General features: G+C 44.9%; 1 protein-coding gene across 1 annotated transcript in view; it reads left to right on the forward strand.

Moving 5' to 3' along the window:
- SLC22A16 (solute carrier family 22 member 16) overlaps positions 1 to 21,413 on the forward strand; it is a 165,560-nt gene that overhangs the window by 139,243 nt on the left and 4,904 nt on the right. The window contains exons 3-5 of the mRNA XM_073576007.1: positions 10,738 to 10,855; positions 17,781 to 18,318; positions 18,621 to 18,748. Of these exons, the coding sequence (XP_073432108.1) occupies positions 10,738 to 10,855; positions 17,781 to 18,318; positions 18,621 to 18,748 (784 nt within the window). The remainder of the gene's footprint in view (positions 1 to 10,737; positions 10,856 to 17,780; positions 18,319 to 18,620; positions 18,749 to 21,413) is intronic.

Genomic DNA, 21,413 nt, shown 5'->3' on the forward strand with positions numbered 1-21,413 from the left:
TGGCAAAAGCAACATGTATTCTTCTTCTCTCCGAGATCCTGAATAGCAAATGGCTGCTGTGTCTCAGTTCGGCTTCTCACATCGCCGTCAAGTAATATACCAGCTGTTATGTCATGTCATCTTGCGTCTGTCTCTCATGATGGTGAGGGAAGAAGAGGAGCCCTCTCTACAGTTAGCCATGAATTATATACGTCTCCTAAAGCACGTGGTCTCTACATATATGGAGCTGTCTTTCTACCATGAGCCAAGCTTAAAAATAGCCTATGTCATGTAAGCTAAAGCATTCTACAGAACTGGGTCTTATAAGAAATTAACGGATTATTAATATTTAACAGCCAGCACTGAATGAAGCCATCTCGGGTACATCAGCAAACCAAATGGAGCCAACATTTTATGACTCTCAAAAGACTGGACTACAAAAGTGCAAAGACCAACAGGTTTTTCTTAGAATGTCACAATAAATTAATTTCACCAACATTCTTAATTTGCCAATTCTGTGTGCAGGTTGCTCAAGTTTTTCTGGAGGCTATTTTGTTAATGGAAATTTCCACTTTGGAGACATTCATTTTATGAATATTTAAAATGTTCAGTTACAACTAGTCAACTACTAGTTTTGGGGACTAAGTCCTATCAACCTATAGTCCATCGTTTAGAGAAGTGATCCCAGGTGTTTGAAATAATACAATAATTTTAGCAAAGAAGAGAATCTTGTCATTGATATAAATCACCTAAAATAAGGATAGAAAAGTTTATCTCCTAGGCAGGAACGATGCCGGAGACCCTGACAGATCTTAATACTTACCAAACACATCCAACTGTTGGGAATGTCTAAAGGTCCATTTACACAGAATTTCTGACAGCAGATCGATAAACATTTGCTAATCGGCAATTATTTAATAGAATATGGTTAACTATTTACACTCAGTAGCAGATCACTCAGTGCATACAGGCTACCATTGTGATCGGTACCTCGGGTTCTGTTTACCCCAGACGATGTATAGCCCAGTGTTACAGTAATACTGTGACTGGTAGGGTACTTAGAGAAAAACCCGGAAGTGGACCCTCTGGGTCGTGGCTCCAGAGCCCCTGAGGGCGAGCGGACCAGGTGAAGACCACCCCCTATACAGGGAATGTTAGGGGCAGGCCCAGGGGAGATGGAACCCCAATGGCTGGAGCCAAAGGGCCGAGTAGGGCAATACAGGAAGGATAAAGAGGAGGGCAGAGGTGAGGAAAGAGAGCTGATATGAGCCAGGGGATACCAGGAACCAAGGAGTAGAGAAGACAAGCGAAACCGGGAGGACCTGGGGCTGGCAGTGGCGTGATGCTGTAAGAAAGAAAAAGAAGGTAATAATAAGAGGAAATGGCTAGGAGGACACAGAGATCAACAGAAACACAGGAACGGAAGGACTGCAGCAACCGCAGGAGACAGAGGTGGCTGAGACACAAACAGGCAGACAAGCGGGTAGGCAGAGACACAGGGCGAGGAGGTATGGCAGCGACACAGACTGTAACAGGTACGGCAGAGACACAGGACAAAGAGGTATGGCAGAGACACAGCGAAACAGGTGCTGCTGAGACACAGGAGTCTGCAGACGGACAAGGCAGAGACACAGGGACCTGAGGACCTAAGAGGACGCCAGCAAGGACGCTAGCACCACAGCATTGATAACCAGGTGTCTTACCTGGGCAGACGCTGTGCAGCCATGTTGGGGCGGAGCACCCGGGTCAGAGCTCCAAGAGACCCTTGCAGTGGAAAAGATGCCACCACGCATTTGCGAAGCACAGACGCGCCGGGGACCCAGGTGGAAAGCAGCAGGGACGCGCTGGTGAGTACAAGCGGTGGCCCTAACAGTACCCCCTCCTTTACTCCCCCTCTTTTTAAGGCTGGTGAGGAATCTCCTCATAATATGAGGAGCATTGATGTTCTCCCAGGGCTCCCATGATCTCTCCCATGATCTCTCCTCAGGACCGAACCCTTTCCAGTCAATCAGAAAGAAGGTCCTCCCTCTGATTGTCCTCATAGCTAAAATATCCTTTACTTCAAAGGTATCATCAGAACTGCTGGGTTGGGGGAAATGAGAAGGAGAAGAATGGAAGTGATTGAAGACTGCTGGTTTGAGGAACGACACATGGAAAATATTGGGGATCCGCAGCGATGCAGGCAATCTCAACTTGTAGGCCACGTTATTGATATGACTCAAGATTACAAAGGGGCCAATGTAGCGTGGACCTAGCTTATGGGAGGGAATCTTAAGCCTGATATAACGAGAGGACAGCCAGACTTTATCACTTGGATGATAAGGAAGGGTATCCAAGCGTTTGTCAGCGTACCTCTTCATCCTGCTGCTGGCTTTTTCAAGAGCCTCTTTAGTCTCCCCCCAAATTTTAGAAAAGTCCAAGGACAGAGAGTCCACTGCTGGTACACCTGAGGCGGGGGAAACGGGAAGAGGGATGCCGGGATGTTGCCCAAAAAACACAAAAAAGGGAGACTTGGAAGAGGATTCACTAGGGTGATTGTTGTAGGTGAACTCTGCCCATGGGAGAAGAGAGACCCAATCATTCTGGTGAGCACTGGAAAAATGACGGAGAAAAGATGTCAGAGCCTGATTGACTCTCTCCACTTGACAGTTGGACTGCGGATGATAGGCTGGATAGAAGTCCAGGGTTACCTTCATTAATCCGCAGAGAGCTCTCCAAAAATGGGAGGTGAATTGGACCCCTCGGTCTGACACAATATGCTGTGGGAAGCCGTGAAGTCAGAAAACATGGTGTTGGAAAATCTTCGCCAACTCGGGGGCTGAAGGCAGGCATGGCAATGGAACAAAGTGGGCCATCTTGGAAAAACCGATCCATGACCACCAAGATAACGGTACAGCTTGAGGAAAGCAGTAAATCAGTGACAAAGTCCATAGCAATATGGCTCCAAGGAACTAAAGGTACAGGCAGCGGATTCAGGAGTCCGGAAGGTAGCTGCCTGGGGACTTTGTTTCTGGCACAGGATAGACAGGAGACAGTAAAATCCAAGACGTCTTGGTGAAGCGATGGCCACCAATAATGGCAGGAGATAAGAGAGAAGGTCTTCTTGTCTCCGGCATGTCCAGCAACTTTGGAGGAATGTCCCCAACGCAAGACTCTCACCCTGTCAGAGACCAACACAAAGGTTTTGCCAGGTGGTGGGGTGATGACCACGTTTAGAGGAGCCACAGTGATGACCCTGGCAGGGTCGATTATATGTGCTGGTTTCTTCTCTACGTCTACTGGCTGGAACGACCTTGATAGGGCATCAGCTTTGATGTTCTTATTACCAGGTTGAAAGTGGAGTTCGAAGTCAAAACGTCCAAAGAACAAGGACCACCTGGTTTGCCGAGGGTTGAGCCTTTGGGCAGACTGAATGTAGGCCAAATTCTTGTGGTCCATGACTATGATGAAAGGATGATCGGCCCCTTCAAGAAGGTAACTCCACTCCTCTAAAGCAAATTTTAAAGCCAGTAGTTCTCTATCCCCAATGGAATAATTGCATTTGGGAGGGGAGAAAGCTTTAGAGAATAATCCGCAGGTGACCAAGTGACTAGAGGAGGATCTTTGCAAAAGGACCATTCCTGCTCCAACAGATAATGCGTCGATCTCAGGATAAATGGCTTATTGGCGTCCGGGCGGTGGAGCACAGGGGCTGTAGCGAATTCTTGTTTCAGAGTCTGGAAGGTGTTCTCAGCCTCTGAGGACCAGTGTTTGGGGTTGACCCCCTTGTGAACAAGGGCAGAAATAGGTTTGGTCAAGGAGGAGAAATGAGGGATAAATTGCCTATAATAGTTGACGAAGCCGAGAAAACGCTGGATTGCTTTTACTCCAAGAGGACGTGGCCAGTTGAGGACAACAGATACTTTCTCGGGATCATCTTCAGGCCAGACTTTGAGACAATATAACCTAGGAAAGGCAAAGAGGACTGCTCGAAGATGCACTTTTCCATCTTAGCGAAAAGATGATTCTCCCTAAGGCGTTGTAAAACTTGACTGACGTCTCGGTGGGCAGATAAATCTGGAGAAAAGACGAGGATGTCATCCAGGTAGACTACGATACTGGAGTAGAGGAGATCTCGGAAGATGTCATTTACGAATTCTTGAAATACCGCAGGAGAGTTGCAGAGGCCAAACAGCATAACTAAATACTCATAGTGACCGTCACGTGTGTTGAATGCGATCTTCCATTCATCTCCAGCGCAAATTCGGACTAGATTCTAGGCTCCACGCAGGTCAAGCTTGGCAAATATTCGCAATCCCCTCAGGCGGTCAAAGAGCTCTGGGATAAGTGGCAACGGGTATTTGTTCTTCACCGTGATGTTGTTTAGGCCTCTGTAATCAATACATGGACGAAGAGAGCCATCCTTCTTTTTTACGAAGAAGCCCGCGCCGGCAGGAGAAGAATATTTCTGAATGAAGCCTCTGGCTAGATTTTCCTGGACATACTCTGACATGGCTTGAGTCTCCGCAGGTGAGAGAGGATAGACCCTTCCTCTAGGAAGAACGGCACCAGGGACAAGGTCAATTGGGCAGTCGTAGGGTCGGTGCAGAGGAAGGTTCTCAGCCTCCTTCTTGTCAAAGACATCTGAGAAGGAACTGTAAGCAGAGGGCAACCCGGAGGGAATAGAGGGAGAACGGGGAACACCTACAGGATGCACCAACAGCAGACACCGTGCCTGGCAGGACTCCCCCAGCGCAAAATATTTCCATTATGCAAATCCAAGGTGGGCTTTTGAGTCCGCAACCAAGGAAGACCGAGAAGAACTGGATGAGAGATACCAGCTAAAACATAAAATGCGATTCTATCCTTGTGCAGAGCCCCTACCTGAAGTTCCACCTCTTGTGTTACCTGCGTAATAGGTCTCCTGCAAGGGTTTGCCATCCACGGACGAGAGGATCCGAGGATTATCCAAGGTCCTCACAGGGACTGAAAATTTAATGACCTCCTCAAGCCTAATAAAGTTCCCCGCTGCACCCGAATCTACATAGGCTGCCACCGAAAAACATTTACCACCGACATGCAGCAGGGCGGACAGAGTGAGGGGTAGAGAGGTATCACATACACCTAGGGAGGCCTCTCTTACCTGACCTACGCGGAGGAGTTTTCCGGACGTTCCAGACAGGCTCGAAGCAGATGGGAGGCACTCCCGCAGTAGAAACTAAGACCCTGCATGGATCTTTCCTTACGTCGTTGTTCGGATAGTTTAAGCCGGTCTATTTGCATCAGCTCAGGCACAGAAGCTGAAGAGGAGGTCCCAGGTCGAGGGCTGAGTGGTCTGTGAGCGGACGGAGTAACACGAGGAATCTTTCTCTCATGGGCACGCTCCTGGAAATGAAGGTCAATACGGGTGGCTAACGAAATTAGATCTTCCAAGGCTGTTGGGGTGTCACAACCTGCTAGCTCATCTTTTATTAGCCCTGAAAGACCTCGCCAGAAGGCTCCCACCAAAGCCTCGTTATTCCAGCCTAAATCGGAAGACAAGGTACAAAACCAAATAGCATACTGGCCTACAGTTAGGGACCCTTGGTGAAGGTTAAACAGAGGCTCTGTGACCCGGCTCATCGAACACTCGACGAAAGGTCTCCAGGAAGGTTGACAGCTGGGAGACCACGGGGTCGGCGCTCCCAGAGGGGGTTAACCCATGCCAAAGCGTCCCCCTCCAGGTGGGAAACCATGAAGGCCACCTTGGCCCAATCTGTGGGGTATTGCAGAGGCGGGAGTTCAAAGTAGAGGCGGCATTGATTCAAGAAACCCCGACACAATTTAGGGTCACCGTTATACCGAGGTGGTTTTGCGAAATGGGGAGGAGGGTGAGGGACCGAAGCTGGAATGGGAGCAGAGGCGGTCGACTGCAAGGAGAGCAAATGGTCATCCACTGAGGACATATAAGTAAGAATATGGGCCTGGGTGTCTCGCTGCTGGGCCAACTCCTGTTGCAGGCCAGCCAGCTAAGAGGCGTTCCCTGGATCAGAGGACTGTAGTGCGGAGAGATGAGAGTCCATAGATTTCATGAAAGACATAATGCGTGTCTGGTTCTCCCGCAAATAGACAAGCTCCTTCTGGGCGGCCGAGGCTCCGGCGTGGTCCATAGCCTGGTTATACTGGTAGGGTAATACTGTGACGGTTAGGGTACTTAGAGAAAAACCCGGAAGTGGACCCTCTGAGTTGTGGCTCCAGAGCCCCTGAGGGCGAGTGGACCAGGTGGAGACCACCCCCTATACAGGGAGTGTTAGGGGCAGGCTAAGAGGAGATGGAACCACAATGGCTGGAGCCAAAGGTTCGAGTAGGGCAACACAGGAATGATAAAGAGGACAGCCAAGGTGAGGAAAGAGAGCTGATATGAGCCAGGGGATACCAGGAACGAAGGAGTAGAGAAGACAAGCGAAACTGGGAGGACCTGGGGCTGGCAGTAGCGTGATGCTGTAAGAGTGAAAAAGAAGGTAACAATAAGAGAAAACGGCTAGGAGGACACAGAGTTCAATGGAAACACAGGAACGGAAGGACTGCAGCAGCCACAAGAGACAGAGGCGGCTGAGACACAAACAGGCAGACAAGGCAGAGGTTCAGTACAAGTGGGTAGGCAGACACACAGGGCAAACAGGTGCGGCAGAGAAACAGGGTGAGGAGGTATGGTAAAGACACAGCGTAACAGGTACGGCAGAGACACAGGACGAAGAGGTATGGCAGAGCCACAGTGAAACAGGTGCTGCTGAGAGACAGAAGTCTGCAGACGGACAAGGCAGAGACACAGGGACCTAAGGACCCAAGAGGACACCAGCAAGGACGCTAGCACCACCACATTAGATAACCAGGCGCCTTACCTGGGCAGACGCTGTGCAGAAATACCTGGTGGGCGCCGCCATGTTGGGGCGGAGCCACCGGGTCAGAGCTCCCAGGGACCCTTGCGGTGGAAAGGATGCCACCACGCAAGCGCGAAGCACAGACGCGCCGGGAACCCAGGTGGAAAGCAGCAGGGATGCGCCAGGGAGCGGGGACGCGCCGTGGAGCAGGAACGCGCTGGTGAGTACCAGCGGTGGCCCTAACACCAAGAACGATTATCTTTTGGGCTGCACAAAAGATCAATGCACAAAACATCATTTCACTAAATGAACAAGTCTTTTTCTTTCAAGGTAATCTATCACAAGGTTTTACTACCTCATCTGAGAGCAGTGTAAGCAGGTTGTGGAATGCAGTGACGCAAAGGAGGCAGAGTAAGGGTTAACAAATTTAACTATTTAAAGGTAAATAAACTCGCAGAGAGATAGGCCGTTAAATGTTAAAAAGCAGATGTAAAATAATAACAGTCCAATTATCAAAATTATCATGTCCTTTATGTTCCTCCACCGCAGATGAAGGCTGTAGCACTGGCAACGGCCGCCGTGATGTCCACAGATAGGATCTCTGGAATGATGATCCATCTTCTGGTGGCAACGGGAGGTCTCCGGTTTTACCCGTTGAGCACCTAGTCCATGGGCCTATGCAGCCAAAGCAATCCCGGGGTTAAACGGGGGCTGATGAATACCTTGTGGTAAAGAGGGGAGCAACCGACTGTCTTTTGCATGGGCCTTGCTTCTCTGCACGTGCGCAGTATTCACAGTCACTGGGCGCACGACACTCTTTACTCTCACTGTCCTGCTAACAATACCAGGAGCTGACTCCTGCAGTCCGTCGCAGCTCGGGGTGAGGAGTGCAGTGCACACCGTGCTGCACTCTTCCTGATGGCGGGAAACTCTGCCTCGCTTCGCATGCTTTCCCCTTTGTTTCCGGTTACCCAGGCCCCCTCCTTCCGGGTCATGGAACCTGTCCAATCCTCTATTCCTTCCCTTGGTCAACATGGGACACAGCCTCGACAGTTCCGGACCTGGCTCAGTACAGGTACCCGCAGCCCGGTCTTCTTCCTTACAGCAGCGTAATGTAGCAAAAATACCCTGATTCCAGCAATGTGTAACTTAGTTTTCTGGGTGCAGCAGTTGTAATAAAATCAGAGTTTTTAGATGTAGCAGAGCTCATAAAGCTTACCCAGCCCACACCATGTGTTTTTATGTACATTGTCTATTGATAGTAAGCTACTAATCAGTGCTGGGGGCTGAGTTGGACCAGGGCTCATGCGAGCTGTAGTCCAGGCAGTGATAGTCTCCTACTGATAAAACACTCATTGTGTTGTAGCAGCACACAGCCTAATAAATGACACATCACTGAAATCTGTGTCTCAGCCCCCACCTTTTGCTGCCCTCAGGTTACTTAGCAAAAACCCGCTGACTAGTAATGGGCAAACCCGAATAGTAAAGTTCAGAGTCTGTATCGGACACCTAGACATGCACTAATCTAAAGCAGACAGCTGCGGGGTGGTATTTTCAGACTGGGAAGTGGCCATGGATATTGGCCCTCCTCAGCCTAAAAATAACAGCCCGCAGTCGTGCCAGAATAGGCGCATCTTTTAGCTGCATCAATTATGGTGCTTTGACCAGCTAATGCCACTTGCCCTGGTGCAGTGGCAAGTGGGATACTATTTGTGGGGTTGATGTCAGCTTTGTAATATCAGCTGACATCAAGCCCACAAGTTAGTAATGAAGAGGTCTCTATAAGACGCCCCCATTACTAACCCCATGGATATATTGTAAAAAATACACAGCCAGAATAAAGTCCTTTAATTGAAAGAAAGACAGATTCATTTATTTTAAATAAAAACTTCCCACTCTGTTTTACCCATTCACTAAAAATGAAAAGCAAAGTTATACTCACCTTTCTGCTGATAATCCATTGATGCCCATATCCTACTGTAAAAGACAAAACATAATAAAACCACATATTCCTTACCTATCCAATGATAATCCATTAATGGTCAAGTCTCATAATGAACCAGATGATTTGGAGAGCATTCACATCAGGGATGCAACCGCTCTCTATGCCATCTGGAACACAATGAGACAGGATCTGATTATGCTCCTCCAGTGTCCAGAGCTGACGTGAGAAAAGTCACCAGAGTTCATAGCTGACGAACCCCGGTCACCTCACTTACGTCACCGCCCGCTGTGTGAGAATTTTCCTACGATGCAAGCAGTACTGTAAGTGAGGTGACCGGGGATCATTAGCTATGAACTCTGATGATCTTTCTCATGTCAGCACTACATACTGCAGGAGCGTAATCACCGGCTGGTGCGGACAGAGGTCACATCACTGATGTTGCAAATTTTGAAATCATCTGAATCGTTGTGGGAAATAGCCATAAATGCATTATTGTCAGACAGGTGAGGAATATGGTGTTTTATTATCTTTTGTCTTTTATAGTGGTACATGGGCATTAATGGTTTATTGACATGGGGACCCCTCTATTTTTGATAACCAGCCAATATAAAGCTGACAGCTGGGGGTTGCAGCCTGGAGTTGTCAGCTTTACCTGCGGTGGTTATCAAAAATAGAGGGGAATACCATGTTATTTTTTTATTTATTGTACATACACTTGCTGATGAATATTCTCATCAGCCTGACCTGCTCTTGCTGCTATCATCTAGAGCAGGTGTAGGATGATCGGAGTAGGACTCATCAGTCCACACCTGTTACCAGCGGTGACGTTTTTACCGCTGATTACAGCTGATTCCTCACATGCTGTCATCTGACAGCGGGGGAACCACAGCGCTCTGACCGATGGTAACAATTTTACCGCTGATCAAAGCCTGTGTTTCCCACGCTGTCAAGGAGATGACAGCGTGGTAAACAATGGATGTTCGGGCCCCCTCTGAATGGACTCTGACTACGGGTTTGAGTTCGGGTACCGTTCTGGTACCTGAACCGAACTTTTTTTAAATGTTCGGCCGAATCCGCCGTACTCGAACATCCACGGGTTCGACATCACTACCTACTGCTGACATATCCCATTAAGAATGCTCACTCATGGTAATCGTTCAGTGTAAATGCAGCTTAATTTAAAATATTAAATCTACTATAGAAAACTCGTGCTAATAAATGTACCCAAGGTTTTTTTTTCTTTTTTTCCCCTTTTCTCTCTTTTTCTTTAAAAAAACAAACAAACAAACAATGAACCATAGAAAACTAATCAGTTGTCACAATCAGGTGCAGAAACTAAACAAAGAGGGATTTACCTTTGTATTGCACCAAATTGCATGAAGAGGCTGTAATCCCAAGGATAGTTGCTCAAAAGGAGAATGAATGAAGGTCCTTTCAGTTTGCAGTGAATAGCCCAAAGTATTCTAGTGTTCCAAAGTGAAGATGAACAGGGACGCAGTAAAGGACCCCGTCCCAGCCGGTAACGGGCGTCCAGCTAAATTATCCCAGCGGCCGCCTGTGTGAGAGGCAGACGCCGACTGAGGAGACAAGCCTGCAAGGTACAGAAGCACTGCAGGACCTTGCGTGACATCACAGTCACGTGATGAGTCATGTAACAGGCTATGAAGCACTAAGGAGCGAAAAAAAACGGAAAAAAAAACCGTTGGGTACATTTATTAGCGCAAGTTTAGTAGATTTTGTGTTTTTCACTGGACGAAGTTGGTGGTTTTGTCATAATACTTGCTGCTTTGTACCCTATCTTTGCGCTTAGCACCGTTGGCTTTTTATTTATATTTTAATTTAAAATATTCACTGTAAGAGAATGTGGACAGCAAGTCATTTAAGTTTATAATTTTTTTATATTAATATGATAGGATTAATTTTCTTTAATGTTTCAATACCAAATTTCTTGTTTTTATTTCTCATTATCTCCAGAGTGGGAAGACGACCAATTATGTGGTTCACAAGTTCATGCCAGTTTATATTCGGTGTTGCGGTGGCATTTACTTTCAACTACTACAGCTTTGTCATTGTCCGTTTTTTCCTGGCCATGGTTTGTTTATATTTTATTATATTATATGTTACAGTACTGTATAAAGTTCTGATGAAAAAATAGGTTTTTGCAGACTGAAACATTTTTGACATTGCATATTTTGATTGTGATAATATTTCTAATTATGTAAAACAATCCATCACAATGTATATTTATATATTTTTTTTTATCCTAGAACGCAATGATTGATGTATGAAAGGTTGGTGCAAATCTCAGTTTACAATCAATCAGATTTGACTGAAAAAAACGGAAATGTAGAATTTTTTGCAAATGTATTAAATAAGAAAAACTGAAATATCACATGGTCATAAGTATTCAGACCCTTTGCTCAGACACTCATATTTAAGTTAAATCCTGTCCATTTCCTTGTGATCCTCCTTAAGATGGTTGTACTCCTTTATTGGAGTCCAGCTGTGTTTAAATAAACTGATAGGTCTTTTATAGACAGGTACAGTTGTGGCCAAAAGTATTGACACCCCTGCAATTCTGTCAGATAATACTCAGTTTCTTCCTGAAAATGATTGCAAACACAAATTCTTTGGTATTATTATCTTCATTTAATTTGTCTTAAATGAAAAAACACAAAACACAAAAAGAATTGTCCTAAAGCCAAATTGGATATAATTCCACACCAAACATAAAAAAGAGGGTGGACAAAAGTATTGGCACTGTTCGAAAAATCATGTGATGCTTCTCTAATTTGTGTAATTAACAGCACCTGTAACTTACCTGTGGCACCTAATAGGTGTTGGCAATAACTAAATCACACTTGCAGCCAGTTGACATGGATTAAAGTTGACTCAACCTCTGTCCTGTGTCCTTGTGTGTACCAAATTGAGCATGGAGAAAAGAAAGAAGACCAAAGAACTGTATGAGGACTTGAGAAACCAAATTGTGAGGAAGCATGAGCAAGCTCAAGGCTACAAGTCCATCTCCAAAGACCTGAATGTTCCTGTGTCTACCATGTGCAGTGTCATCAAGAAGTTTAAAGCCCATGGCACTGTGGCTAACTTCCCTAGATGTGGACGGAAAAGAAAAATTGACAAGAGATTTCAACACAAGATTGTGCGGATGTTGGATAAAGAACCTCGACTAACATCCAAACAAGTTCAAGCTGCCCTTCAGTCCGAGGTAACAACATTGTCAACCCGTACTCTCCATTGGCGTCTGAATGAAAAGGGACTGTATGGTAGGAGACTCAGGAAGACCCCACATCTTACCCCGAGACATAAAAAAGCCAGGCTGGAGTTTGCCAAAACTTACCTGAAAAAGCCTAAAACGTTTTGGAAGAATGTTCTCTGGTCAGATGAGACAAAAGTAGAGCTTTTTGGGCAAAGGCATCAACATAGAGTTTACAGGAGAAAAAAAGAGGCAAAGAAAAGAACACGGTCCCTACAGTTAAACATGGCGGAGGTTCCCTGATGTTTTGGGGTTGCTTTGCTGCCTCTGGCACTGGACTGCTTGACCGTGTGCATGGCATTATGAAGTCTGAAGACTACCAACAAATTTTGCAGCATAATGTAGGGCCCAGTGTGAGAAAGCTTGGTCTCCCTCAGAGGTCATGGGTCTTCCAGCAGGACAAGGACCCAAAACACACTTCAAAATGCACTAGAAAATGGTTTGAGAGAAAGCACTGGAGACTTCTAAGGTGGCCAGCAATGAGTCCAGACCTGAATCCCATAGAACCCCTGTGGAGAGATCTAAAAATGGCAGTTTGGAGAAGGCACCCTTCAAATATCAGGGATCTGGAGCAGTTTGCCAAAGAAGAATGGTCTAAAATTTTTGTAAGAAACTCATGGATGGTTACCGGAAGCAGTTGGTCGCAGTTATTTTGGCTAAAGGTTGTGCAACCAAGTATAAAGCTGAGGGTGCCAATACTTTTGTCTGGCCCATTTTTGGAGTTTTGTGTGAAATGATCAATGTTTTGCTTTTTGCTTCATTCTCTTTTGTGTTTTTTCATTTAAGGCAAATTAAATGAAGATAATAATACCAAAGAATTTGTGTTTGCAATCATTTTCAGGAAGAAACTGAGTATTATCTGACAGAATTGCAGGGGTGTCAATACTTTTGGCCACAACTGTATGTGCCTTTACAAATTATGTCCTCATAGCTCACAGTGTATGTCAGACCAAATGAGAATTATGAGGTCAAAGGAACTGACCAAGGAGCTCGGAGACAAAATTGTGGCAAGGCACAGATCTGGCCAAGGTTACAAAAAAATTTCTGCAGTCCTCAAGGTACCTAAGAGCACAGTGGCCTCCATAATCAGGTCTTAAGTTGGATTTAACGAAAATACAAACCCCTCCACCTTTTTCTTGCTTTCCTGTACTTTCAAAATGTAGTGTGACGCTCTACATTTGTCACACAGCCATGGCTTTCCTTTGGCAGCGGATTAATCTCTGTATTGTCCAGCTGTTCAACTGTGAATATAGATTTTTTTTCAGGAATAGTGATGAGAGAGCACTAAAATGCTGATGTGCTCATTACTGGAATCGAGCAAATCATAATGCTCGGGTGCTCATTTAGCGTAACAAGCATAATGGATTTCAGTGGAAAACTCAAGCATTTTTCTGGCAGACCTTGCCAGGAGGTCTGGAGGGTGAGGAAAATTGCTGAAATGGATGGAAACACCGCTGAAATTGAATGGGAACAGCATGGGAACCCCTAGATGTATCTTTGAGGCCGGGGTCAGATGTGCGAGGAACTCGCACGAGTCTCACATGTCAATACCCAGCACTGCCACCAGCACTCAGGACCGGAGCATTTAGCTGCATTGAAATACATGCAGCTGAATACTCCGGTCCCGCGTGTCTGTAGCTGTGCCGGGTATTGACGTACGAGTCTCATACGAGTTACTCGCACGTCTGACCCCGGCCTGACTCCCAGGTCGCTGCTGGGAACATTGTTGTCAGAGTATTACGCAACCACTTATGGAGTTACAATAAAACATCCAAAACCGAAAATAAAATGGATTTAGGTTAGGTTAGTAAAGTTAGGAAACATTATTTCTTGTATGATGACTTGTATATAAGACAAAATAAAAAAGTTAAAAAAAACAAAGAAAAAAACTTTCCATCTCTCACCATATTTCCCTGTCATTTTTAGTAATAAATAAAACATTTTAAAAAATGAAGTGAGGTCCCCTCTATTGTTACTAACCAGGCAAGACAAAGCAGACAGCTGCGAGCCGATACTTTGAGGCCGGTAAGGTCCATGGTTATTGGCCCAATCCCAGCCTAAAAATACCAGTCTGCAGGCACCACAGAACTGGCACATCACATTAGACTCCAATTCTGGAGTTAAATCTCAGCTCTTTCTGATTGCCCTTGTGTGGTGCCAATCGGGCTAATAGAATTTGGGGTTGATGACAACTGTGATTTGTAAAAAATCCGATGCACTACAGCGATTCCGCAACTGTGAGGCTCAGTAATGGAGACTTTAAGGTTACTAGAGTTCCTAGCTGCTTGAACTCCTGAAGGTTGTGAACTATGGTAACCTTAGTTTGCAGCCTCCAGAAGTCCCAGCACCTGGGGACTCCAGTAACCTTAAAGTCTCCTGGCTATGTGCACACATTGCACATATATCACATTTTTTATTGTGTTTTTTACCTGCGTTTTTGTACAGCAATGAATGCTGTTTAAAGCTGGCTGGAAAAAAGGATTAGTAAAAGAGATAGCTACAGGGATGGATGGATGGATGGATGGATGGATGGATGGATGGATGGATAGATAGATAGATAGATAGATAGGTAGATGGATAGATAGATACAGAGAGATAGAGAAATAGCTAGCAGATATTCCGCAGCTTTCTAGGAATAAACAAAATAAATGGTGTTGGGTCCTGCTGGCTGATATTATCAGCCTGGGAAGGGCAATGGTTATTGGTCCCTTCCCTGCTTAAAAATAGCAGCTCTCAGCTGCCCCAGAACTGACACATCACATTAAATGTGCCATTTCTGGTGCCCTGTTTCAGCTCTTTGTGATAGCCCTGGTGGGGTGGAAATCAGGGTAATGGGATTAGGGGTTGTTGTCAGCAGCTGGTGCTGACACCAAGCCCTGGGGTTAGTAATGGAGAGTTGACAGTCAGACACTCCCATTACTAACCCTTTAAGTAAAAATTCACGAACTCACACAAGCAGAAAAGTCCTTTATTTTAACAAAATAAAAAACAGACACCCTCTTTTACCAATTTATTTCCCCCAAAAAAATCCTACACCGGTCTGCCGTAGATTAATGGATCCACCATAATCCACATCGATGTCCCACAACGAGCCACATTCAGAAAGCGGGACATCATAGGACATCACACCAGCACACACTGCCTGTTCTTGCAGCACTCCGTGATAGCTGGCAGTGTCTATGACTGGCAGTAACGTCAATAAAGTTGTCGAGAGATGGGCGGGGGAGCAATGAATATTCATTTTAACCTCTAAAAAGTCGTTGATGCAATATATACAATAATAAGCATTTCTCCAACACTTTTAGTCGAGACAGGTTTCCGTGATGCCCACCATGTCGTAATCTGTGGCTGACATAAGATTCTATAAAATTCATTCACTTTGTTGCAAGGCTTCTTGCATTTGTAAGCAGACTATTACACATTTATTACTCCTACTCCCCTCACTACTTTCCTTGCATATCCCAGCCTCCACTAAATCCTCATTAAACCCTACTGTCTCACACTCTCTGTCTACCCTATCTATCCCCTTATTTGCACTACACTTCATCCTCCCAGATTTTAAGGGGCTTTACACATAGCGATATCGTTAGCAATATCGCTAAAGCGTCGCCGATTTTGTGACGCAGCAGCGATATCACTAGCAATATCGCTACATGTGATACTTACCTCCGACCGGCTCCCGCGCTGGCTATCGCTGATCGCTCGAGAACGTCCTGGGCCGTTTCTCAGCGGCGGCTTCCTACTGGACTTCCTGCTGGCGCCGACGAGCGACGCGTGGACGCGGGCGGAGGACATCATCATCGCCACGTCTGACAGGTAAGTAACGACCGCTGCTGCGACGCTGCTGAGATCTGCCTGTTTGGCAGCTCACTAGCGACCATTTAGCGATGCACTAGCGATCCTGACCAGGTCATATCGTTGTCAGGATCCCTGGTGCATCGCTAAATGTAATGGGGCCCTAACTTCAAAAGCTCCTTCATCCATCTGACAATTCAAAGCTGCAACCTCCACATTATATTAAACTTGATTTTGGTTTGATGAACCAACGATCTGATGTAGCAAGAAAAAGGAAAAAAAGTCAGCTTACTCAACTGAGGCCAGGTATCCGAGGCACAGACAGGCCAGCAGTGCAGCAGGAATATCAATGTTTTTTCAACTCATTTATAGCAGTGATATAGGATTGGTTGAATTCAATCAGCTGTTTCACTCAGGAAATGGTATACAAGGTCGATGGGTAGGACAATATGGGATGCAATGACTAAAGACCTTGGGGTCTGAAACATGTCTGCCAGTGTGAACTCCCCCCTATAGGGTTAGTGGCTACTATGCTGTTATAATGGATATTAAGAATTTTCAATAAACATTCATTTTATGGGATTTCTGGAGCTGGATCCTTTTTTCTTCACTCAATGAGCTGATGTGTATGGGGCTTCCCAACACGGTCATGACAGATTATTTCCAGGAAAATTGGGATCAGGAAGTTTTCAAACACCGATACTTTTTGTTTTCCAACAAGGGCCTCTGTTGTGAGCTCATTTTCTGGTTCACCTTTGGTGTCCGATGAACTCCCTCTGCTGGTGAAAGGAGGTGGTGAAGCTGATTTGGATGAGAGAGACCTGCCACCTGAACAGGTGGATTGCGATTGGACATCAGGAATCTCTGAGTGGATATAAGGCAGCCGACGCCCTGTAGGGTTGCTGGTGATTTTCTCCTGCTCTGAGGTCTGGCTTCCAGTTCTGTTCCTGTCTTCTAAAGCTAAGTTTTGCTCTGCTATTGTTCCATGAGATTTTGTCTGATTTACTTAGTTTTGTGTTCAGCCAAAGAAGTTTTTAAGAAAAAAAAAAGAAGAGAAAAAAAAACTAACAGTAGCCGTGGAGCATTCCTACGATGATCCTAGATGCCTCGTCACAGCCGGAGAGCTAAATAAGCCTAAAGAAAGAAAGGGGAAATCTAAACTGCCCCAGAGCAGACCCCAAAGCAATAGACAGCCCCCAACATGTATTGTCGGTGAAAAAAGATGAAAACACAAACACAGACAGAAAGACAGGCAGAGCAAACGATGGGGCCCAACTAACTAGATAGGACAGAAAAGATGCTGGCTGCAATCTGCAAAAACCCTACCAAAAATGTCCCAACACGTCTGATAGGAAAAAGGGCCCTGAAGTCACTAGACTTCAAAATCCCTATATCAGCACTCTGATATATTCTGAGGACAACAAAAGAGATTAAACCGATCAGGGACAAAAATGGAAATTCAGCACAGCCCTAGCCGGGGCTGGCTGAACACAAAACTAAGTAAATCAGACACAATCTCATGGAACAATAGCAGAGCAAAACTTAGCTTTAGAAGACAGGAACTGAACTGGAGGCCAGACCTCAGAGCAGGAGAAAATCACCAGCAACCCTACAGGGCGTCGGCTGCCTTATATCCACTCAGAGATTCCTGATGTCCAATCGCAATCCATCTGTTCAGGTGGCAGGTCTCTCCTATCCAAATCAGCTTCACCACCTCCTTTCACCAGCAGAGGTAGTTAATCGGACACCAAAGGTGAACCAGAAAATGAGCTCACAACAGGCCTCCATGAAAGTAATTTAGTTTGTATAACTCAGAAGTGGTAGAGCAGAACTGTAATACTCTCAAACTAATATTCAGACAAATAACATTGTGTGATTTGAATAAGCCCTCAATAATGTTTATTTATAGTTGGTTGTACATAAAGAGTAATCCTGTTCTCTATCTTTTCAGGCATCCAGTGGATACCTAGTTGTGGTCTTTGTTTATGTGACAGAATATATAGGAATAAAGGCTCGCACCTGGGCATCAATACACATTCATGCTTTCTTTGCTGTTGGCGTTATGGTTGTGGCTTTTGTTGGTTACTTGGTGCGTACCTGGTGGATATATCAAATAATTCTGTCTGTCATCACCCTGCCATTTGTCCTCTGCTGCTGGATGCTTCCAGAGACTCCATTCTGGCTTCATGCCCAGGGAAGATATAAAGAAGTAGAAAATGTAATCGCTACAATGGAAAAGTGGAACAAAGTGAGCACTCCATGCCAGCTTTCAGATTTATGCCCTGTGGAGGAGACAAGTGAGCTTAGTGGAAATGATACCCAACCCCCCAAAAGACACAATGTGCTTGCCCTATTTCACAACTGCAGTTTTGCAAGAAGGACCATTTCTGTTTGGCTCGCCTGGTTTACTGGAAGTTTGGGATACTATGTATTCGCTTTAAACTCTGTCAACTTAGGAGGAAATGAATATTTAAACCTTTTTCTCACAGGTATTATCAGTTTGTCATATATATCAAATTATAAGCTGCCATATATGCCAGATGCAGACAACATAACAGTTCTCATGTAGTACCTGCAGGTTATAGAAAAGATACATTTCACAATTTTCCTTCCTGCATGTATAAATTCTATTTAACACCAATTTGTACTACTGAATAGAGTTATGGAGTTAACCAAAATCCCACATGAAAGGACTAAACTGTACTGCCTATGTCTATATTAATTCTTTATGTGTTATCATTTATACATATTCAATTAATAAATAAAATATTTGCAAAACATTATATTGCAGGTGCTGTGGAAATCCCATCCTATATTGTCTGCTGTCTTAGTATGGACAAACTGGGCAGAAGAAATACGCTGGCTCCGTTCCTTTTACTCAGCACTGCCATTTGTGTTGCGATTATGGTCATTCCAGAGGTATACATGCTATCTATCCTGCTCTACTCAATGTAAAAGTTACTGTCATAAAAATTTTTTCCATTATTGAAAGAAGTTTCTGATTCATATTTGTGCAATCAAACGGTCATCTACCCCTGCCTCCTAGCAGTAGCACAGTTTGTTCTGGAGCCATTGGCCCTTACTAGTACACGGTACTCTGGCTGGAGCGGCTCTTCCTGCATCGGGGACTTATCTGGATGTTCCATTTCTCATTATAGTAATTGGATCTGTCAGGGGTTTTATGTGTCATGTCACTCAAAGATTTAGATGGAAATCCAAAAGTAAGTGGCCAGCGTAGAGCACCGGAGTCAAAATTGTCACTACAACTGTAGATGAATTCCCAAAGAGGTACAATTTTCAAAACGGGGCCACTTGAGGGGGAATTCTGCTCCTCTAGCAATTAGAGGCTCTGTATATGGAGTCCACAAACTATTCTAGGAAAATCTGTGCTCCAGGAGGCAAATAGCGCTCTGTCCCTCCCGAGTCTCTCCATATGGCTAAGTAGAACTGTACAGCCACATATGTAAAATATGGGGCTAAAACAAAATTTTGGTGGTAAAAATAGTTATTTTTTCTTCACTGCCCAATGGTATAAAATTCTGTCACGCATCCGTGGTGTCAATATGATCACTGCACTCCTAGAAGAATTCATTGAGAGGTGTAGTTTGTAGTGCACAAAACTGTGACTGATTGCACTTTTATGCAATCCTAAAAAGATGGACACCGCCAGCTCCTATGGCGTCCACAGTGCCTCCATCTGCCTCATTATAGGGAATCTTCCTCTGGGGCTCCTGTCTGAATCACGTAATTCAGAGATTTACACAGAAACCCTGATGTAAGCGCTCTGCACAGAACACAGGATAAATGTGCGCCGAGTCTTACTGCGATCTTTGGGAGGCAGAATGAGCAAAACAGGCGAAGAATCGGTTTTATTTATTTTTTATGATGTTCCTCCTGTGGTATAAGTGATTAGACGACTTTATTCTCTGGGTCAATGCGATTGCAGAGATACCAGATTTATATCGGCTTTTTATGTTTGGCTGTTGTCACACACTATAAGACGCTTTTTATTGCAAAAACTAGTTTTTGTATCCCACATATTGAGAGCTATAATTTTTGGCCAACCGAGTCATGTTAGGGCAAGTTAGGATAGGATATGGGTTGAACTAGATGGACTTAAAGTCTTCCTTCAACCTTAATAACTATGTTACTATGTGAGGGCTTGTGGTAATATTGATAAGGCAGTTTTATTCTTCGGGTCAGTACGATTGCAGAGATTCCACAGTTATGTTGTTTTTTAATGTTTTGCCACTTTTACACAATAAAAACTATTATACAGAAAATAATATTTTTGCATTGCTTAATTCTGAGAGCTATAACTTTTTTTATTTTTCTGCTGATGGAGCTGTATGATTGGCTTGTTTTTTGCAGGGCAAGATGACATTTTCAGTGGTACCATGTTTATTTATATCCATCTTTTTGATTGCATTTTTTTTCACTTTTTGTTCAACGGTATGATGATAACGCATTGTTTTTTTAATTTTTTTTATGGTGTTCACTAAAGGGATTAACTAGTGGGACAGTTTTATAAGTCAGGTCGTTCTGGAAGCAATGATGCCAAATATGTGTACTTTAATGTTTTTTTTCCCACTGTGCATGATCAGCAACTTTCCAAGCTCTGGTTACCCGGATGACATCAGGTCACCAAGGCAACGATCTGGACCCCGCGATGACGTCGTGGGGTCTCCGATCCAAAGGCAGAGGGCCAGTCTTCCCTCTGCCTGCTCCCGAAATGCTGCTATCGTGTTTGATCTCAGCATTTAGTGGGCTAAAGTTTCGGTAGCAGTGCAGGACCGCTCCTGGCACTGTCGGGTGTCAACTGTCAGAATCAGCAGACACCCAGCGGCGATCGCGAGCGCACAGCCCCTGTACACGCAATATCACCGGGATGTATCCATACGTCCCAGGTCAATTAGACCTGGCTCACAGGGACGTATAGTTACGTTTCAGTTTGGAAAGGGGTTAAACTTGGGTAAGATCACTAAACTAATGGTTTTCACATCTTTGTATACCTGTGGTTTTTTCATTAAAATGCTGCAAAAACTGATATTTTTTGCTGCTTTTTTGTACTTAATCATTTCTTTCTGAGTGAAAAAAAGGCTGCAAAAAAACTAAAAGAATTGACTTGCTGCAGTTTACCAATTCAATCAGGAAAAAAAACAAGCATGTGCATGAGATTTATGAAATCTCATAGCTTTTTGTCATGATCCAGGACGGGATTTCGCTTTGACCCGTCCTGGTTAGACTATGGGTTAATTGTGCTGCCTCTCTCTGGCAGGAGGAGGCTATTTAGTGCTCACTGGACCTGGGTCCGGTGTCAGTTATACTCCTGCCCTCGGCTGAGTTAAGTGACCTCTTGTATACGTGTGCCTTGTGCCTGATATCTTGCTTGCTTGTTCGGTTGTGATCTGGTTCTGTCCCCGTTTACGAGTTCTGCCTGACCCTCTTGTACTGCGCTACCTATCGTGTATGACTCTCTGCTTGTGACCCGACTTCTCTCTGCTTGTCCCCTTGGTACCATGTCGCCCTCTTGTGTATGACCTTTGGCTTTGTCTGACTACCCGTCTGTTTGTCCCTCCTGTAC

This window comes from Dendrobates tinctorius, unplaced genomic scaffold (genome assembly GCF_039654945.1).
Source record: "Dendrobates tinctorius isolate UK_male_01 unplaced genomic scaffold, ASM3965494v1 ptg000046l, whole genome shotgun sequence".
Lineage (NCBI taxonomy): Eukaryota > Metazoa > Chordata > Amphibia > Anura > Dendrobatidae > Dendrobates > Dendrobates tinctorius.